We start from the raw sequence: 19,563 nt of genomic DNA, 5'->3' as shown, positions 1-19,563 counted from the left end.
AGGTGTAAGGAAACAGAGAATAACTTCAGGGTAAAATAGGACGGTTCTGCTGAGCAATTATGTTTCCCTAGAGTGATGGAAAGGCAGGAAATAGGAATCCAGGGCAGTGGCTAAGAAGTACTTTATAACTGACTCCAGAAAATGGGAATAAGTTCTATTTAGAAAATATTTTGCAGATACATTCAAACTAATGTTTATTTTGTTAAAGGATCTGGTTTTAATGACACAATATGTATCCAGTTTTAACCCTACTGTTATGTTCATAGATGTGAATAGTATATATCTGTATGGGAGACTGCAGGGGTGTGGCTATCAATATGGATTTGAGTGTTTTATTTATTTATATGCTACTTTCCTTCATGAAAGGATTTGAGGTGATAGACACTGGTATTGATTCTAACAGTGGACATGATTTTATGTAACACTCTAAACTTCCAACCAAAGTGGGTGTTAATGACTTCCTCCCGAAAAGGCTTTTGATTCAGACAGAATAAAAAGTGTGATTTGAAACTGTTAAAAGCCCCCTTATCTGACCTGATCTGAACTGGTAGTTGAACAGTTAATGAAGAAAAAGTTGGTTAGTGTCTTGTCACTAAGAAATAAAATGAAATAAATGTATATCCTAAATAATTTAACTTAAAACACACAAATCGTACTAATCTTTTGCTTTTGGGCCAAGGCCTTTTCTCTGAGCATGTGGCCACTAACCAGTGTTCTGTATCATATTTATTGCACAGAATATAGCCATTACCTATGATTTTCAGTTCCTGTTTCTTTAAAATAGAACCATAAGATAAGATAAAACCAGAAGTTCCAAGACACGAGGGAGGTAATGTGCACCTTCACCTGCCTTTATAGTTCTCTAAATCTAATTCGACAGCACTTTGTTTTTAGTGACTTCCCTTTATTGAGTTCTTTGAACACATTCCGTTGAGTTTCTCATAGAAAAAGAAACCGTCTTTTCAATTTCCTATTTTATTCATTGATGCCATATTTAATGAAATGACAATCATTGGTAATAATGACAAGTATGATTGCCTCAATGGGAAGCATGAAACAACCTGGGAGCAGAAGTGAGTGGATGTGCCACAGAAGCGGTGCCCCAGTTATGAACGTCAGGTGAGCGCGGCCAGCTCAATCCTCAGCTTGCACCCACAGGGTGTGGGCATTCACTGCGCAGGCAACCAACGTCCGTCATTATCTGGAACCCAAGCAATGAAGAGTCAGTTAATCCTAGGTGATTAAGTGGAGGTTAATTGAAAGAGCTTTTATTGTAACCGTATGAGATTTTGTTTTGACACAGCTAAAGATTTGTCCTTACCTGCAACTAGTTGATACTTAACTTATATCATGCCCTCAGTGCATTTTTTGAATCAGCTGTGCGGCAAACATTATTATTGCCATGGTGCCTTCCAATTTTTCATGGCACTTGTTCCACCTGACTTGCCTTAGTCACTGACCTACCTACTTGATATCTGTCGGTCTCCTCCAAGGAAGTGCCATGAGGCCCTGAGACATGTTCACCTTTGTATCCTGAGGGCCTGAAACCATGAACGAAATCTAGTAACAGTAGAAAGACGGAAAGGTGACATGTTTTTTGGTTTTGGGTTTGTTTTTCTTTTTTTTTTTTTTTTCTTTTTTTTTTGGTGCATTTGTTTCAGCCCAATAAAATGTTTTCAGTTTTGCCCACCGAGATTGGTTGATTTCTACTTTGAGCAAGAAGGAAAGACTTAGAGTTATAGGTGCTCCCCAGTGTAGCTCCTGATCTCCTTTGACCCTCCAATTCCTAAATCTCCTCCTAATTCCAGGGAGGAGGCCTGATGGTTCTTGCTGATAAATCACAGATTGAATCATTTAACAGGGCTTTTGTTCTTTGATTTTGCCTTAAAAGATCAATTCAGGGGCGCCTGGGTGGCGCAGTCGGTTAAGCGTCCGACTTCAGCCAGGTCACGATCTCGCGGTCCGTGAGTTCGAGCCCCGCGTCAGGCTCTGGGCCGATGGCTCGGAGCCTGGAGCCTGTTTCCGATTCTGTGTCTCCCTCTCTCTCTGCCCCTCCCCCGTTCATGCTCTGTCTCTCTCTGTCCCAAAAATAAATAAAAAAATGTTGAAAAAAAAAAATTTAAAAAAAAAAAAAAAAAAAGATCAATTCAGAACAGAGTTTGTCAACCTCAGCATTACTGACATTTCGGGCTAGACAGTGGTTTGTGGGGGCAGTGGGGGGAGGGGGCAGCGATGGGGGGGTGGTAGCTGTCCGGCGTATTGTAGGATGATTAGCGGCATCCCTGACCATTACCCACAAGATGCCTGCAGTAACCACCCCGCTTCCCCGCCCCCCATTGTGACAACCAGAAATATCTGCACACATTGCCAAATGTCCCCTAAGGGAGTATGGTCACCTTTTGCCTCCACTGAGAACCAGTACCTTGGACTAGTACTGGTTTGACAATGAGGACTCAAGGCCATGCTAACAGTGCTGTGCTAAATCCAGTCAGTGGCTTTTGGAACCTTCATTTCTGGTGTTCTCTTTATGTCTGATTGTAATGTTCTCCAGACTTGTCTTTCACGGGCTTTATTCTGAGTTCAACTAGTCCTGTGTGGGTTTTTTTGGCTAAAATTCCTCAGGACGGATTACCACTCAGCTTTTCTTTCCTCAGACTGCCTGCAAGCCTCTTTCCAAGCTCATATTTCTCAGTTGCCAGGATATTAGGCTCCTGGCCGTATTGACAGTAGGAAAAGAAATTCTCTCCCTGTGACTAAACAACATGGCAGTTCGTCCGAAGGCCGTTTGTTACCTGTTCCCCTTGCTCAGATGTGTTATTGAGGTGGCTGTCCGTTTCTCTGCCTTTCCCCCCTATCTCTCCACGCCTTCCTGTTTTTCCTTTTCCTCCCAGTGTTTCCATGGTGGCTCCTTGCTGGAGCCAGAGGACAAACTGCTGACAGGAACATCCCTTGAATATCTCTGCATCTGGACGGGGCCGTTGGCACCCTCAATTGGCGGCTAAGCAATGTGTGGCTTGCCATATTTGTCTCCTGTTTAAGACCCAAGAATTTGAATCTGCCCCAACGTCTGAATGTTGTCGTTGTTAGGACAGAGTGCTGCCATAGTATCACAAGGCTAGTATTAAACATGTTTGTTTGGGTTCCATATATCAATATTTTGGATTGTTACTCCTAACGTTGCTTTCCCACACCTCATAGCTGCAAGACTGAGATAGGGGATATATAGTCCATTACAGAAGCCAAATAAGCTAGAATATATAAACTATTTTTAAAAGATATTTGGGTTTTTAACAAGCTGTAGCCATTGTTCAAGCTTATTTTTTTCCTAATATTTTGTTAAGTCAAAGAATTGCTTGAGTGGACCAACTGATAGTTTTGTGAACGGCATGAAGGGCACCAGTATGGACTAAGCAGGAAGAAGAATTAGGCCTGTCAGAGTCAAAGCATGCTCTCCTGCTTGTATGATCAGGTCGCAATCAATGAAAAGTGCATTTGCAGCATGGAGCTTTGTATAACAGAAAAAAAAAGGCTAAATGTGAGACCCAGCCAAAAAACAATCTCAAAATATACAATACTCTTTTAAGAAAACTCAAAATATTAAATAGTATAGTGATTGTCGTTCATGTGTCCGCTGACATCAAGTTACCTCAGATGTTTTAGTAAAGTAACTCTGGGGGATGAAAGTTGCGCCCTGGGAGGCAAGTGTAGGATTTGAAAAATACCAGGCTCCGGGTTTTCTTTCTCTCGTGCCATTTTGCAGAATCACAGGCTATGGTGGAAAACAGTGCAGTTCTGTGACACAAAAGCATGTGTTCTCAGCATTGGAAGGTCCTCAGAGCACATCTACCAGTCCTTACCTAAGCACTGAGCAAGGCAGGGGAGGAATGATCTAATCGTGTTGATCCTTTTCAGTTATTGACGCAGACACAACTGTTGGTAATTGATGAAGTTCTTTCCCCAATACCTCCTAACCTCAAAAAGTACAGAATTCATGTCTTTAACCTGCACTTTACAATACCAACATATCTATCCACCCTCCCACCCAGCCAGCCATTTCAATATGCACAGTTAATGAGTATTAAGTTTAAAAAAATAACCTTAAAAGAATCAATTTCATGGTGAATGCATCCAGTTAAGCAAGCCATTTAAACAACATTTTACTCGTGTGTAGCAGACCATTTTATAAGTTACTGATAGCTTTACAAGCCTGTGTTTCAGACAAGCTAATTGGTTGTCTCTGATGTGTTTGGGGCTTTCACTCATTAACTCTCCTTCCTGTCTAGTACATACTTGACTAGCTCTCATACGTATATAGGTAGAACTGTTTAAACAGCCATATTCTATTGCCAGGAAAAAAGTTTTTCATAGACACGTTTCTTCCTACTTATTATGTTTGATTTTTGAAATAAAGGTAAATCATAAGCAAGTATTATCTCAGACACAGAAGGTGCAGAATCAAGTATAACACCCTAAACGTGTTGGTACCGAAAATGAATGCTCTTTTGAAAGAGTGGAATAGAATTGATTACAGAAGGGAAAGAGAGGAGAGCAAAAGAAAATGATATGCTGTTGAAACCTGGCTGCCTCTATAATTAATGACAATGTTATAGATGTTATTGAAAAGTCGGATACCTGCACCTGCATGCAAAGACAAGTGTACTGATGCTTCTCTTTTCGCATATGTCAGTGCTTTCCATTCTCTGAGATAAGAATTAGATGCTTTGTTTGGACACAGATTAAAGGAATAGCTCAAAACATATGTGTCCTTTGGGTCTTGAGATTTCTGGAGTGGGTCTATTTTCCATGAGGGGTTGCTTACTTTTCTGTTTGCAAAACAATCCATTGCAGTTGCCTGTAGGCATATGTGTAATAGAGTTTAAACCAATTAGACCTAGAGTTTTGGAACTGTTCATGGAATCCCACCTCCTGCATGAAACCTCGGCCTGACTAATTGAAAGAGGTGGCAACTTCTCTCCAGCGTTCAGTTTCCTTCCTTTCCTCACATTTTAATCTGAGATAAAATACAGTACCTGCTATCTTGCCCTTTCGTGATAGTTTCAGCTCTTCACATTTGTTTAAAAATAAATGAGTATCTTCTTTATGTCTGGCGTTGTAACTGTGTACATCAGAGAATACAAAATCATTTCTTTTCATTCATTGTCTATGCCTTCAAGGAATTGAGGTCTCTTACACATGAAAAAATTAAAAATCATTACCCAAATCTGTGGGTGAATGTTTCTCAAGTGAAACTAGGATAGCCTCATAAATCTGAGTGAAAATAGAGTTCACCCCAGACCTGTGAAGATGCTTCATTCCCATTGAGTCCTGATATCCTAACTCATTAATTTATACAATAAGCATTGATAAAGTCTGTTTGAAGGAGAAAGGAATGACTCCATATAACTGAATTCATAAATAGGCAAAAAGTAGAAACAGCCCAAATGTTCATCAGCTGATAAACATGGATAAATAAAATGTGGTATGTCCATGCAATGGAATAGTGTTCAGCCATAAAAAGAAACGCTCATGCTCAATGCCACGACATGGATGAACCTTGAAAACTTTATGCTAAGTGAGAGGAACCAGACACTAAAGGCCATGTTTTATATGATTCCATTTATTTGAAATGCCCAGAATAGGCAAATCCATAGAGACAGAAAGTAAATTAATGACTGCCAAGGGCTGGGGGAAAGGGCAAAAGGGGAGTGACTGCTAACAGGTAAAGAGTTTCTTTTACAAGCGGTGAAAATGTCTGGAGGTTAGAGAACAGTGGTGATTGCAGATATCTGTGAATATACTAACATCACTAACTTGTACACTTTTAAAAGGGTGAGCTTTACGCTCCACAAATTGAATCTCAATAAATGAAGATTAAGTGTCTGTAGAGCCAAATTAAAAGGTGTTAAAGTGTGTGCTAACGAAATGCAAAATCCAAGCAAGTAGTAAAGGAAATTCTTCAGAATTTTTAGGAAGGGGCGTCTGCTTCTAAGAGTTGACTCCATGAAGTAGGTAATGGTAACTTACATCCAAGAGCAAACAGTCCCCTCTGAAGATCGGGACATTCTTTTTGTTGCGGCAACTATTTTCATAAAGAGCCTAAGTGGGCAATGAGTGATTCCAAAAATTTTGCCCTGGATACCTATAGCTCCAATCACGTTTCAGCCTAAAAACTCTGTTTGGAAAGCAACTCAAGTTCAATGAGATGGAAACCTTGGTACAATGATAACCCATTTCATTTGGGATGGAAAAAGTTGTTTCCTTATTGGGAAAGTGTTTTTAACCCTGGAAAATTTAATCTTAAGAGTATAAGCGATAGGGACACCTGGGTGGGTCTATTGGTTAAGCGTCTGACTCTTGATCTCAGCTCAGGTCTTGATCTCAGCATCATGAGTTCAAGCCCTACATTGGACTCTGTGTTGGGCATGAAGCCTACTTAAAAAACAAAACAACAAAAAAATTTATATATATTTATAAAAACATATATATATATATGTATATATGTGTATATATATGATGAAATAACCAAATCTGCAATATTAATACTTTCATTTTAAGTATATATTACATTGAGGATAAATTATTTCAGAATTGGCTTCCTATGTAGAAAAGCATGCGAATTTAGTTAAGCTTGTAAATAGTATTAGAAAGCATCAGAGCTTGAGAGTCACTGAATTTATAAATTTAATTGAAGAAATGTTTAAAAATTCTTACTGGGGAAAAAAGAAAGACTTCTTAAGTATGTGAGGATGTTTTGATTATTAGAAAAAGAAATTGAATATATTAAATTTATAAATCGAGTTTTGAAATGTTTAAGAGTGGTCAATTAAACTAAGTTTATGAAAGGACCTAAACAGTATTCAACTTCCCGAGTGTACTGTTAAAACTTACCAGATATATAGATGGAATGGTAAGGTTTTTAAATTGAATATAATAGCTTCAGGAAAAACTAGGTTTTAAATTGAATATAATAGCTTCAGGAAAAACTAGCTTCAGAAAAAAATAGGTTTCAGGAAAAACAATACTGTGGTATTGGTTAAGATCAGAGTGCTGTTTTCTGGCCCCTAGTTCCTTTTTAAAGGAACTTTTTAAAACTGCAGGGTAACAATACTAGTATTGCTCTGCACTAAGAGCCATCCTCACAGACACCAAAAACTTTCGACTGACAGGTGGACCCTGTGCCCTGGCTAGTTCTGCTGCTGTTAGGAGGTCTCCACCCAAAAGAGACCCAGGCTGAACACAGAGGGGTAAAAATATGACTTTATGACCCTTCTCTAGTCTAATCCCTTGTGCTAGACTACAATCCAAAGCATCTGAAATTATAAGTGGAGCCCGGCCAGGTTGGGAAAGCCAACTTCTCTGGCCCCCTAAAGTATGAGCCAAAATGGGGAAGAGGTGGCCATCCCAAGGCCTGGAAAGCCAGCCACGCAGGCCTCTCCCAGGCATTCCTTGTACCCCTGCTGGACAAAGTGGGAGGCTGCTTTTGCCAGGGATTGTCTTTTTTTTTTTTTTTTTTTTTAAAGGGCCAAATAGTAAATATTCTAGACTTTGTGGACTATACAGTCTCTGTAGCAGTTACTCAACTTTGCCATTGTGGCATGAAAGCAGCCATAGATAAGTGAGTAAGCATGGCCATGTTCCAATAAAACTTTATTTGCCTGGGTGCTGGGAGGACAGCCAACAGTGGCTACTGTAACTAAGGTCCCTTCTACTTTTAAAGTTTCTTCGACATTAAGGCTTCCCCTTGAGGTGATAGGAAGACATCAGCTGGGTCTAAAAATATGACTGTTTATATGCTGATTCTTTCTTCTTGTGGATGGAGGCACTGTGGGTTGGAAGCAGAAGTTGGAGCGAAGGCCTGCATACAGGAATCACTCAGGAGGCTCGGGAGGGCCAAGTAGAATCACTGGGATAGAGGAAATACTCTACAGGGATACTGGCTGTCTTTCATTGGCCCCCAAAGACAGGAAGCATCCATAATCCATACCTCATTTCTGCCTCTCAACAGTGGTTGTCCGATAAGGTTTTTGGATAGGACAATAAAAGAAACCTTCTAGGCATATGAAAAAGAGAAAATAGATATAACTTGTTCCATAATTGTAGGTTAGCAGATTAAGCAAAAAAGAGGAACGCTTTTCAGATTTTAACTCCTACCACCAAAGCAATGGGATCATTTTATTCAACTCTCCTGGGACATGCTAACTTCTCCCGTGCAATGGAAGGCTGGGTTTCTATATAATTATTGTCACACCATATAACATGTTCTACACATCAGAGATTACTGATTGGGCAAGAAGACTTCTCGTAAGGGCAGGGCTCAGTCACAGGTCATGACCTGCAGGCATTTGTCTGGTTTTTAATTATTCCAAGGTCAAGCAGGCTGCACTTTGATTAAGAAAGAAGCGATCTTCCTGGAACTACACTTTATGTTATACCTAGTGTTCTTGAAATCTATCATCCATGATAGATTTGCACTTCCAAAGTAATGCTGTGGTATTGGTTAAGATCCGAGTGCTGTTTTCTGGCCCCTATTAGTGCTCAGTAAAAAGGAAACAGTATCTGTTCTGTGCTGTAATATCTTAGGGACTATGGCAAATTGGTTTTACCTGTATTATTTATTTCTGCCTTTAATGACATATCTAATACCTTTCTAAGGATTTCAAAATCCTGCAAGTAGTACAATGAAAAGGGGAACAGCTGGCACTGTTCTCTCTAGACTAACCTTTCTTTGAACAAGCTGCCAAGAATGCACTCGGAAGAATCTTAATGATGCCCTGCCACTTTATCTCCAGACTCCATCCTGGAGCCACGGCGTGGGCAAAGTTCTCTCTGACTTTGGTGGAGGTTACCAAGTTAAGCCTACTCTGTGAGCTTCTGCAATTAAGACCGCAAAACGAAGACCCCTTTGCAAACTCACACACGAGATGCACATACTTGTGTGTGCTGGTAAGTGCTTGACAACTGACTCCCTGGAAGGAAAAACATCTTGGTTTGTGGCGCTTGCGGATTTCCGTTCAAACCCTGGCCAGTTTCATGACTCGTACAATTTGACATCCTCGTACCTCGAGGTGGAAAGAGAAGGCGCACGGTCAGCATTTCAATACAGATGTTTCCACCAGTGTGACATGTTACTACAGTAGGTGTTTCTGCTCTGGTGATGAAAGTGAGGACTCGGGTAAAGACGATGCAAGTTCTGCTCCCTTTTTGACCATCATGGACAGTCTCCTACCAGATTTCACAGTTCATTCAGGCTCTCTTACCATCCTATTCATCGGAGCCCTGGAGTAAATTTATCATTCAGACCATACTTTTACCAAAGAGGTGAAAAACCAACATGAACCTGTCCCCAAAAAACATTATTCATATTATTCATATAGTTATTTGAAAAATACAAGCTATGTGATGGACATGTTGTGTACTTACAAAGACAAGAAAGCTATAATGGCTCTTCTGGGTCAAGATAGTTACAGAGTCGCATTCTCTTGCATTGTGCCCATGCTTGCCTGTCAGATCCCTCTGCCTAGCAGATCCACACTGCAGCTCTTCTTGCTGGCCCGCTGAAGTTTGCTTGTGATCCTCACCCAGTGTCCCTACTGTCTTGTCTTACCTGCTGACTGATCAGTTTGAAAGGAGCTGAAGGGGTGCCTAGGTGGCTCAGTTGGTTAAGTGTCCAACTTCGGCTCAGGTCACGATCTCACCGATCTTGGGTTCGAGCCCCGCATCAGGCTCTGTGCAGATAGCTCAGAGCCTGGATCCTGCTTCGGATTCTACGTCTCCCTGTCTCTGCCCTTCCTCTGCTCACGCTCGCTCTCTGTCTCTGTCTCTGTCTGTCTCTCTCTCTCTTTCTCTCTCAAAAATAAATAAACATTAAAAAAAACAAAAGGAGCTGAAGATGTCAGCCTGGACTCCCTCATGAGACTGATTCCTTTTCTAGAGGTGAAGAAAGAATGTGCCTTTATTTCTAAAGTGTGTTTGAACATTCTTCTACTGAGATACTTCTTTTTCAAATTGACTTACGTGACCTAAGACTTATTCTAATGCTCCTGTCTCTCTTTATGGGAATCAGTTGCTTTTCTTCCAGCTGAGGTATAATCAGGATGCTATGAATGAGTGAAAAAGCATATTTGGTTAACTGTACAGTATTAAGCAGTCTTTTGTGGGCACTGAAAAGCCAGGGGCAGAGGAGCTGGTAATCTCACTAATACCAATGATGAGGACAGCCCCCTCTTCAGGCTGCTATTTCTGTTTTCGGTTTGACAGTATTCTGCTCTAATCAGTGGAACCCCACACATTGGCCAGTGGGATGCTGGCACAGGTGGCTCGTGAAATTACGCTCATGCTGCCTACACACACGCATCAGTCTCGTTCAGAAGTGGTGGTTCAATGGGAAAGGTGGGAAGCCAACCAATGGGAAGCACATTTTCAAAGCTCCTTACATTGATCTTCCCCCTACTGCAACCCACCACAGCCACCCTCAAGTCAAAAGGGGTCCGTTATGATCTGCTAGTTTTTCCCAGGAGGAATATATGTGTTGTGTGTAGGTGGGGATCTAGAGAAGTGCAGGCAGAACAGATGTCCAGCTTCTATAGAAGATATCTTCTATCTCTAGCCTCAGACAGGGCAAGAGACACCTGCGTTAACAGGATCAGGACCACCTCAGGGGGAGTCCTGGACATAGGAGGGGGTGGGGCATGTTTAGTTATAGCGATGACTGATTGGTGCTAATGCCATTGAGGTCACTAGAACTAGGGGTGATGTTTTCTAGGATGCACAACACAGTCCCACGCAGTAAAGAATCGTCACATGCCCTAACCCCTTTTTTAATGTCTTACAACATAATCGTGTGGGTCAAAGCACTGTTTATAAATATCTGAGCTTAGAACTTAACTCTGTCACATAAAAACACTAAGTCATCCCTTTTGGACTGTTCTCTCCCCTGATCCCCAGAGAGTTTAAAGGAGAAAATGAGGCCAACTCTGGGCACACACTACTTACATGCTTTAACAACAAAAATAGGAAAAACAAGCCGTTTATTATTATAAATAAAATGAGTCTCGCAGACTTTTCAAAGGAAAGACCTATCATTGCAGTTCAGAAACTGTTTACATGACGTCTAGAAATTTAGTCACAACAAGTTTGCAAGAATTAAAATAAAATTTTTGCTTGTGAAATTAGGGCAAGAAAGGAAAATCAATGAGTATCGTCAGAGAACCCCATTGGAGGTCCTGCAAGTAGGAAAGGATTATTATTTCTCTACTCAAAGAAACATAAAGGACATCTCCTACCCAGTGAGGCAGTCTCCTGTACTGTGTAATTGTCTCAGGTCTCACAGCTGCTGCAAACGTGAACAGCCATGTGATGGTACTGAGTTGTCTCTTACATTAGGACTTGACAATAAATGCGGTGTGTGAATCACAGAATGCAGTAACACACATCACCCCGCAGTGGCATGAGTGAAGAAGGGCTGGGATGACATAGCTAAAAGAGGTTGGCTCCTTATGGTGGCTTTGTTTTCCTATCTCTAGGGTGGACACATGGCCACCAACAAATGCCCACTCCCTGTGGCTGACCCGAAAATAGCCAACTGACTGCAGGTTGCCAGGCAGCAGTTTCCCATGTCATTGCCCCAAGTGCCATCGCTAGAAGCCAATGTGAAAGTCTCCTCTTCTTGCAATTTCCAGTGAACAATAATATCCAAGCAGCTGATTAAGTATTCAAAATACGGGATTTATGTGGGTCCAACCTAAACACCTCTCTTTAAACATCAGCGTAGGGAAGGACAAAAAAAGCCATGGTGGACAAGTCAAATGTGCCTGTAACTTGTGTCTTAATAATACAGAGGAGGTGAAATTTGAAGTTCAGGTTAATCTAAGGAAACTAAGTGAAAATGTTAACCTAACGGGAAAAGTTCGAGTCAGAGCCTGAGGTCTCCATCTTCCCCCCTCTCTTCTATTATCTGCTTTGTTTTTAGAAACATGAAACTCAGGGTAATGAAAAGCTATGTTCTGGCAGCAAACAGTCACTCACTGTCCTTGAATCTCACTGAAATGCCAGACTTGTTTTAAAATTGATATTATAAGTGTAGGGTGGTGTGGAATCATTTGGATACCAGTCGGGGGAATATGGCAGGGTCAGATACCCACTTAGGTTACAGATCTGAAAATCTCGGGTTACACAGCCATATTTGTCAGCTTAACACCATCAGGCTCCTTTATCTGGTGACCACCCTGTAATCGAACCTTCCATTTCCTTCTCGTGTTTCATATTCAGCCGGAACAACTTCTGAAGCGTAACTACCTTCAGACATCTTTATTATCTTCCAAGCGTGCCTACGCAATCATCTATATTCTCAGTTGCCTGGAAACCAACCTAATGTCTACCTAAATCCTTATTGGTGTTTTTGTTTTTGTTTTTGTTTTGTCTGGTCTATATTGCAAAATATCACAACTTGTATTCGGTGATTACTTAAATCTAGCATTGTTTTCAAATTAGCTGTTACTATGCCACCAGGATCAGTTCTGTGAATTTTTAAATGAACCATTTGAAGGAAGTATTGTTTGTAACATACAAATACTGTGTTAGTCTTTTTCTTTATTTAAATATTGAGTTTCCTGCCACCAGTCCCTTTCTCCATTATTAGCAATACTTAAAGTGCTGCCCCTTTAGATTTGAGGTTATGAAATGTGACAAGCATAAAACTTCTTCACGTACCAGATCTTGGATGTTACGTGTTGTCTGCCCCTCTTGATGGGAGGCGTTATTGATCAAACACTGAATTGCATTGTAAGCGTTCGGTAGTGCAGTCTGAAGCCCCACTTTGTGGGAGAAGCAGGCAGACTGACATCTCTGATTGTAAACTCTTCAGAGCAGCCGGCTCCTCCTTCAAGCCTTAGACGTAAACATGCTCCCCACCTGTCCCCCCTGCCAGCTCTTCTCTCCCCCTGCTGGTGGATGGCCTCCCGTGGTGGGGGTAGAGCTGGTCTAGTGCTGGTTGTTGCACAAGCAATTTCAGATTCTCTTGGAAGTAAGTTGTTTTCAGTGCTGTAAAGAAGAGAAAGTGAAAGAATGGACCTTAACATTTTCTGTAAGGGAGAACCCTCTTAACATGATTTGTAAAATACCTTGGGCAAAAGCTGTTCTGAAGTCATATACCCATTTTCTGCTCTGAAATGAGATTTTCATTACTTCTCAGAATCAAAATTAACGAGAGTCCTTCCATTGTCATAGGCTTTTTTTTTTTTTAAGTAGTAGTATTTATTATTAATTTGCAGACTATTTAAAGAAGGACTGTGGGGACACACTTGAACTGTAGAATGTTAGCACAATTGTGGTTCCTAAGTTAGCATAAAAATGTAGTATTTCTTATATGTATCTTCCTGCTCACATGAAAAAAAAATTTACACATAATTTAATACCACTTTGGGTGATGTACATCTCCTATAGTCTGATACTTACAATGATAAAAGCAAAATGAAACCACATTTGGGAATAGCATATGGTTGAGGCACTTTCTTTTTCTAGGTCGAGTATTGATTACGATAAGACCTTAGAATTTTCCGCTGCACGTGGGATTTAATGAAATTTGTTGACCAAGAATGTCTTTGAACATTGGTTGTTCTGATGTTGCCACTCACTGTATTCTATGTTATATAAACATCACCGGGCTATAAATATGGTGTCCTGTTCTTGTGTGATGTAGTGTGGGGAGGGGAGGGGAGCCTTATGAACTTTGTACTTTATCATACCCTTTAAGAGATCATCAATTCGTCTGGAAGACATAACAATTTGATATTCCTTCACAGTCAGAAATTAGTAGTCCTGGATGCTATTAGTATCCTAGCCAATCTACTTTAAGAATGACTTATGACTGGATATTAATCAAACAGGTTTTTAAGATAGCCAATTCTCCGCCCACATACCAGTTATATATGGTCTTGATTTTTACCTCCCTGAAAATTCAGGACTAGGAGAAGAAAAAGCTGGGAGACTTTATGTATGTAGGTATACGTGTACAAGTTTGTGCATGCTCGCTCTCTCTCTCTCTCTCTCTCTCTCTCTCTCTCTCTTTCTATCCTCTTGCCTAAAAAAATGCTTTCCCAGGTCTCAAAAGTAGATACTAGAAATTTAAGGGAGGGAGAGAAAAGATTACTTAAATTATAATTTTGTTGTGTATGTGTTCGATAAAATAATTGAGTCTTCAGTAATCGATATAGTATATACTAAATTGTCCCCTTGTTAGCAAGGGGATGGCAGTGAAAGTTGCTCTGCCTGACTTATTTTGATTGAATTGATTCTTTTGGTGTGTGCAGCGTATTTTGCCCTGTGCGATGGTACATGTAATTCATCAGACCTCCCATGCTGGTAAATGTGTGGGTGAGACAGTGGCTTGCAAGCAGGTCAGTCACCCCTAAAGAAAACAGTCCTGGGTCACAACATATAACCCACATTTTAACAACAGCTGCGGATGGAGTTCTAGAGAGTCCTAAACATCACAGTTCATATAAGTTCTCCTTGAAATCCCTCCCATGATTCATCACTATCAAAATTTTGGAATAAGAAAGGTTCTGATATAACTAATAACATATTTCTGTTTTCCCCCCTTAAGGTCAAAAAATATTTTGAACTTGAACCACTTGCACGTGGAAAACGCTGGATTCTGCAGCCCTGCTCTCTGGATGACATGGATGCACTGAAAGACAGCTTCTCTCAGCTGATAAATTTGTTAGAAGAAAAAGACCATGAAGCTGTAAGAATGTGAAATCTGGCAAAGAACACGGGTTCCCAAAGGCCTTGAACCTATCGTGTTAGTTTCTCATTTTAGTTTTATTTTGGTATCAAGACTTTAATGGCTTCAGTATCTATTTTCCTCTAGTTATCTCAGACTCCCATCTCTCTATTAAAGTGAATATTCTATAAATCAGGTGAATTATCATCGGCATTAACGTCAAGTACACACTACTGAGAGAGAATTTATTCTCTGTTTACCACTAATTATCTTCACTGCATGTCTCTTCCTTCTGTTATTCTAAGCAGTTCTTCTATACTCTGTGCTAAAATGGATGGAATTTGTGGCTCACAGAGATCAAATCCCTTATGAAGGACTCAGGGAGACTCCGAACTTTGACTCGTTTTCCCTGGGTTTGGAGGTAGAGTGTTATGTGACTGGGGCTCCTCATAATATGTCTGTTGTTTCGGGTTTTTATTTTATCTTACCATGTTTTATTTTTTAGTGTTTCGTATACAGGCCTTATAGATTATGAGAGAAAAATGAGCACCAAAAATTTCAATTCATCACCTTATCAGAGAGGAATCTCCTGCCAGGGTAAAATTAACTTGGAAGAACTTAAAGACAAGATGCATCATTTCCATGATTACATCTGAAGTCTCACTCCCCTTTTAAGAGGAAGACTTTTAGTTTTTGAGAAGAGAGGGAATTTAGGCACAACTCACGTGCCATCGATTACTTTTTCATCAAGTCCTCAAATATTTTTCTAATGGAAAGACTCCCCTGCGTAAAGTCAAGCTACAACATAATATAGGTATCTTTTTTCTAAAAATCTTAAGTGTCTGATTGAAAGAAAGAATTTTTAAAATGACAGATGCAATTTTTAAAAACAGCCGAGTGAAGTATACAGTGGCTAGGGTTTAAGCTGGCGCGGATTTGACAAAGATAACAAAGACAGAATCCCTATATTCATCCATTAAGTGCTAATGGAGTTTAACGGAGTCGCTTATTGTCTCCACTAGTAATGAAAGGTCTATCAGTATTCCTATTATAAACCTCTATTTTCAGGGGTTTCAGTGTGCCCTTAAAAATGTGCTGGGGCTGCAGCAAATCATTTTAGGGCCTAGATTCAGTCTTTGGAACTCATTTTATTTTTTTCATTTAATTTAAATGATAAGATTGTAGCGACAAAGGTGCAGTTTTACTGAGGTTTGCACCTTTGACCTTTTCTAAATCAAGAATAATCTATGGACATTGAAGTTTATGGATGTAATACTCTTTGGCACATTTTGTAGATTTTTGACCACTTAAAATGCAAAATGGCCAAATGATACAAATGTGCTCCTTTCACCTGAGCAATAAAAACACGTTTGTAATTTTTAGGTAGCATAGACCGGTTCTCAAATACCACAGACTCACACTGTATTACAGGGTGATGTCATACCTTGTAATTCTCCAGAAGATAGACATCGCTCAACTATAGCTTTTGTGGTTTAATCTCGTAGGTGGACTTTAATGAAATCATTCCCTTTGAAACATCGAACACTTCTTTAAGCTTTTTTTTTTTCTTCCCATGGAACAGATCCAAAAAGATTCATATTCAATCTTGTCTCCAGCATCCTTGAATATTTTTACACTGTGTAATGCGTGAGCAGCACAAAACTTTTATTCCGATGACCAGTGACACAATTCCTGCGTTCGTTCTGTTCTGTCGTGCTCACGTTCTGTGACAAATAAATGATGATTAGGCATTGCTTTCTCTGCAAGTTCATTAAATGTAGAATGTTGTCTTTTTAAGATACTGTGGCTGAGTGCTCCTAAGCCATCTGTTAAATGACTTCCCGTTGTCTGTGTGTGTGTGTGTTCATGTGTGCGCCAGTGATGGGCTTCTTCTCAGACCCACGACTGTCTGCAGTGTCTCAGCCGTCAGAATGAAAACATTATCAATCAGTACCCAACAACAGCTGTTTTTGACAAGTTTCTGTCTGACGCCTAATGCTTTACAACTGTCAATAAGGCTCCTTCTTTGTCTGGCAGTTCGGCGCTTGCTGTGTTGCTGCTTCCGTGCGGCATCCTGTCCTTGTAACCCTAGAATTGGCCGTGTTTTTGGAAATCCACTTGGGGGGGGAGGGGGTTTGGACGGGCGAGTGTGGGTGGGTGGCGGGTGTGTGTGTACATCTATTCCTACTTTCCTGTAAAGTGCCACAGGTGTGTTAGTTTGCATATTCCAATATTATATAGGAAAAACAGTCTGTTATGTATTTCCTCACTTAGCTTCTTGTTATATTTATGGAAGTCACCCGTTTTTGTACCTTCTTAGCTAAAGCAGTTGCCTTTTTGTAATGGCAATTAATTTATACGACAAAACTTTGTATCTACTGTAGTTTATAGTCTCGGTTGCTAATTAACTGCCACATCGCCCTGTCTTTCTATTTTAAAAGATCTGTATCTATCCTTAGAGGTTAACAGATTCATGTGGACAATTGCCAGACAAGAAGACCTTGTATTGTCCGTGATTTATATATGATTTCCACTATTCTTCAAATGAAAATAAACGCTGAGTAGAATTGATGTTTTCAGACTGACTCCTTTCAAGCTTTTAGCATTTGGGAGTCGCAGATTTCTGTTTACATTTGTGTTGCCTGTTTAAGTCTTCAAAATAAGTTCTGCTGCTCTTGGGTCAAAACAAATGATTAATTCACATTTCCTTTGAAGCCATTGTGAAAACTTTAAAAGACGGAAAAAAAAAAAAAAAAAAGCAAGTGTCTTTTCCAGTTGGTTTGTCTTCAGCGATTTACTTTCATGGGAGCTGTTCCTTCAGAATGAGTGAGCAGAGTGGAGATGTTAATGCAAAGTGTCATCTTTCAGTCAAAGCATCAGTTTATAATATTTGCTGTAAAAGCAACGTTCTGAGAGGGACTGGGACGATGAACTATTTCCTTCAGTGGTGATTGCTGCACTGAGGAAATAAATATTTTTAAGCGACTTGAGGAAATGCTGTGTATTTACAGGTCCATCCTTAAGAACGGGAGTGCTCTGTAAAAGAGAGTGAGAAAGAAAAATAAAAAAGATAGATGGATGGAAGAAGAGAGAGAAAGAAAAAGAAAAAAAAAGTACATGATAGAAGAGGAAAAATTCAAACCCCAGCTCTCGTTTGGTCCCCAGTGCATTATCCCAACACATCCTTTGACTACCCACAACACTTCACTTCTCAGCTGGGATTCAACCTGGCATTCCTAGTTCCGTTTGCAAGGTAGGCGATTAGTGGTTATCAAGTTCCGAAGCATCTCAGACCTATCCAAGCAAATGTGGACAGAACTGTAAAATTTTGAAGCAAATGGGTTTTCTTAATGTCCAGATGGGATATTCAGACTCGAGTGGAAATCTCATAGATTCATGCCTGGCTTCATCCTCTTTATAATTTTAGAGTGCATTTTCATTAACCTTCTGACCTACTGGTGCAAACAGAAAGGAAAAAGTATGTGGAGGGGGACAGGGAAGTGGGAGTTGCCCTTTGGGAGCCCTCATTTTCATTGAGTTTGGGAGGGAGGATCTGTCTTTGTTATGCAGAAACTTCAGGAGAATATAGATTCCCTGCCTCTCTTTTCCCCTACCCTAGGTTCTGGAGATCTGAAGTCCGTGCTGTGAAATGCATTATCACATCATGTTGGGAATTCCTGGCTCCCAAGGGTTCACAACTTTTGGCCCCCTCTGAGTCAGCATGATTAAATGATTTGCATCTCGGGGCTAAATGTTTTCCAACTCAGATGCACCGAGTGACTGATGAGCCGGCACCCTACGCCACCCCACCCCCTTGCTCTGATTTAGGAACATGAAAAGGAGCCCGTGTAATTCCCAGAAGCCTCAGATGAGATACCCGTTTCTCCTCCCCTTTCCCATTCTCTTTAAATTAAAACCTAAATGAGAAACCTACGGTTTCATCCAAGCTGGAAATTCTGACTTCTCATCCTGGGGGGTCATCTATTTGTGACAAAGTCTTCATAAAGTGACTTTCTGTGAAACCAAAGAAGTTAAAAGTCACTAAGAAGAATCTCTCCAGCATATGCCTTGGCTAGCATCCTTCTTTAATTACAACAAGGTGAAGTAAAAAGTCCGTGATTTTTCTTTCCGATTTTCTGTATATCCCCATGTTGCCTTCCATCTCTGCTTTCTTGGCATGCTCTGCTCGCCAGATGCTGGTTTGGAAAAGCCACCTATGCTGTTCTTGGGCTTCTTGCCCCCACCCTTTCATGTTCCCCTCAGGTCCTCAGATCAGATGGGAGTTGCCAGGGGACACTGTGAATAATACTTTTTATAAGGAAATACTTCAACCTTTGTGGTTTAAAGCAGCCTCGCTTACCATAAATAGTGTTGTGAGGTCACTGGTGCCCTGTTCGGAGAATAAGGAAAGGGACTCCTCAGTTTTGTGCTTTGCTAGGTTCAGCCTGGCTTGTGACCCATTGCGACTCCGGACACCTCACTGCTCTAGCAGAAGTTTCTACCGACCAACCTGGGAACGGCCATCAAATAGCACTTAAAGGATCTTCCGGCAAACTACAAAGAATGATTCATTCCTTTTTCCCCTTTTCTTATTTGACAATCTCTCCCTCTAATTCTGATGCTCTCAAAATGTTCCACACACATGTTTCAGCCCGGTTCGTTCTAGGGGCAACCCTCCAACCATGGAGGTCCTTTGGCAGTGTTGTCCCCAGAGAGGAAAGCCTGGCTCGAGTGCATGAGAACAGCGCGCACACTGGCAGTGAAAATAAGCCTTTTAATAAGCATCGCAGTCCCCAGTGTCCCTTATTTCCCTATTTCCTCGTGGGATATTCCTCGTGGGA

General features: G+C 40.7%; 1 protein-coding gene across 5 annotated transcripts in view; it reads left to right on the top strand.

Annotated features, from left to right (window-relative positions):
- ARL15 (ADP ribosylation factor like GTPase 15) overlaps window positions 1-17,293 on the top strand; it is a 554,296-nt gene extending 537,003 nt beyond the window's left edge. For all 5 annotated transcript variants that reach the window (XM_058719553.1, XM_058719552.1, XM_058719551.1 and 2 more), the window contains one exon: window positions 14,603-17,293. In XM_058719553.1, the coding sequence (XP_058575536.1) occupies window positions 14,603-14,755 (153 nt within the window). In that variant the 3' untranslated portion in view covers window positions 14,756-17,293. The remainder of the gene's footprint in view (window positions 1-14,602) is intronic.
- Window positions 17,294-19,563: the final 2,270 nt, after the last annotated feature.

The sequence above is a fragment of the Neofelis nebulosa genome, chromosome 1, assembly GCF_028018385.1.
Source record: "Neofelis nebulosa isolate mNeoNeb1 chromosome 1, mNeoNeb1.pri, whole genome shotgun sequence".
NCBI lineage: Eukaryota > Metazoa > Chordata > Mammalia > Carnivora > Felidae > Neofelis > Neofelis nebulosa.
Note: the sequence above shows the minus strand (reverse complement) of the source record. Positions and strands in the feature narration are given on the sequence as shown.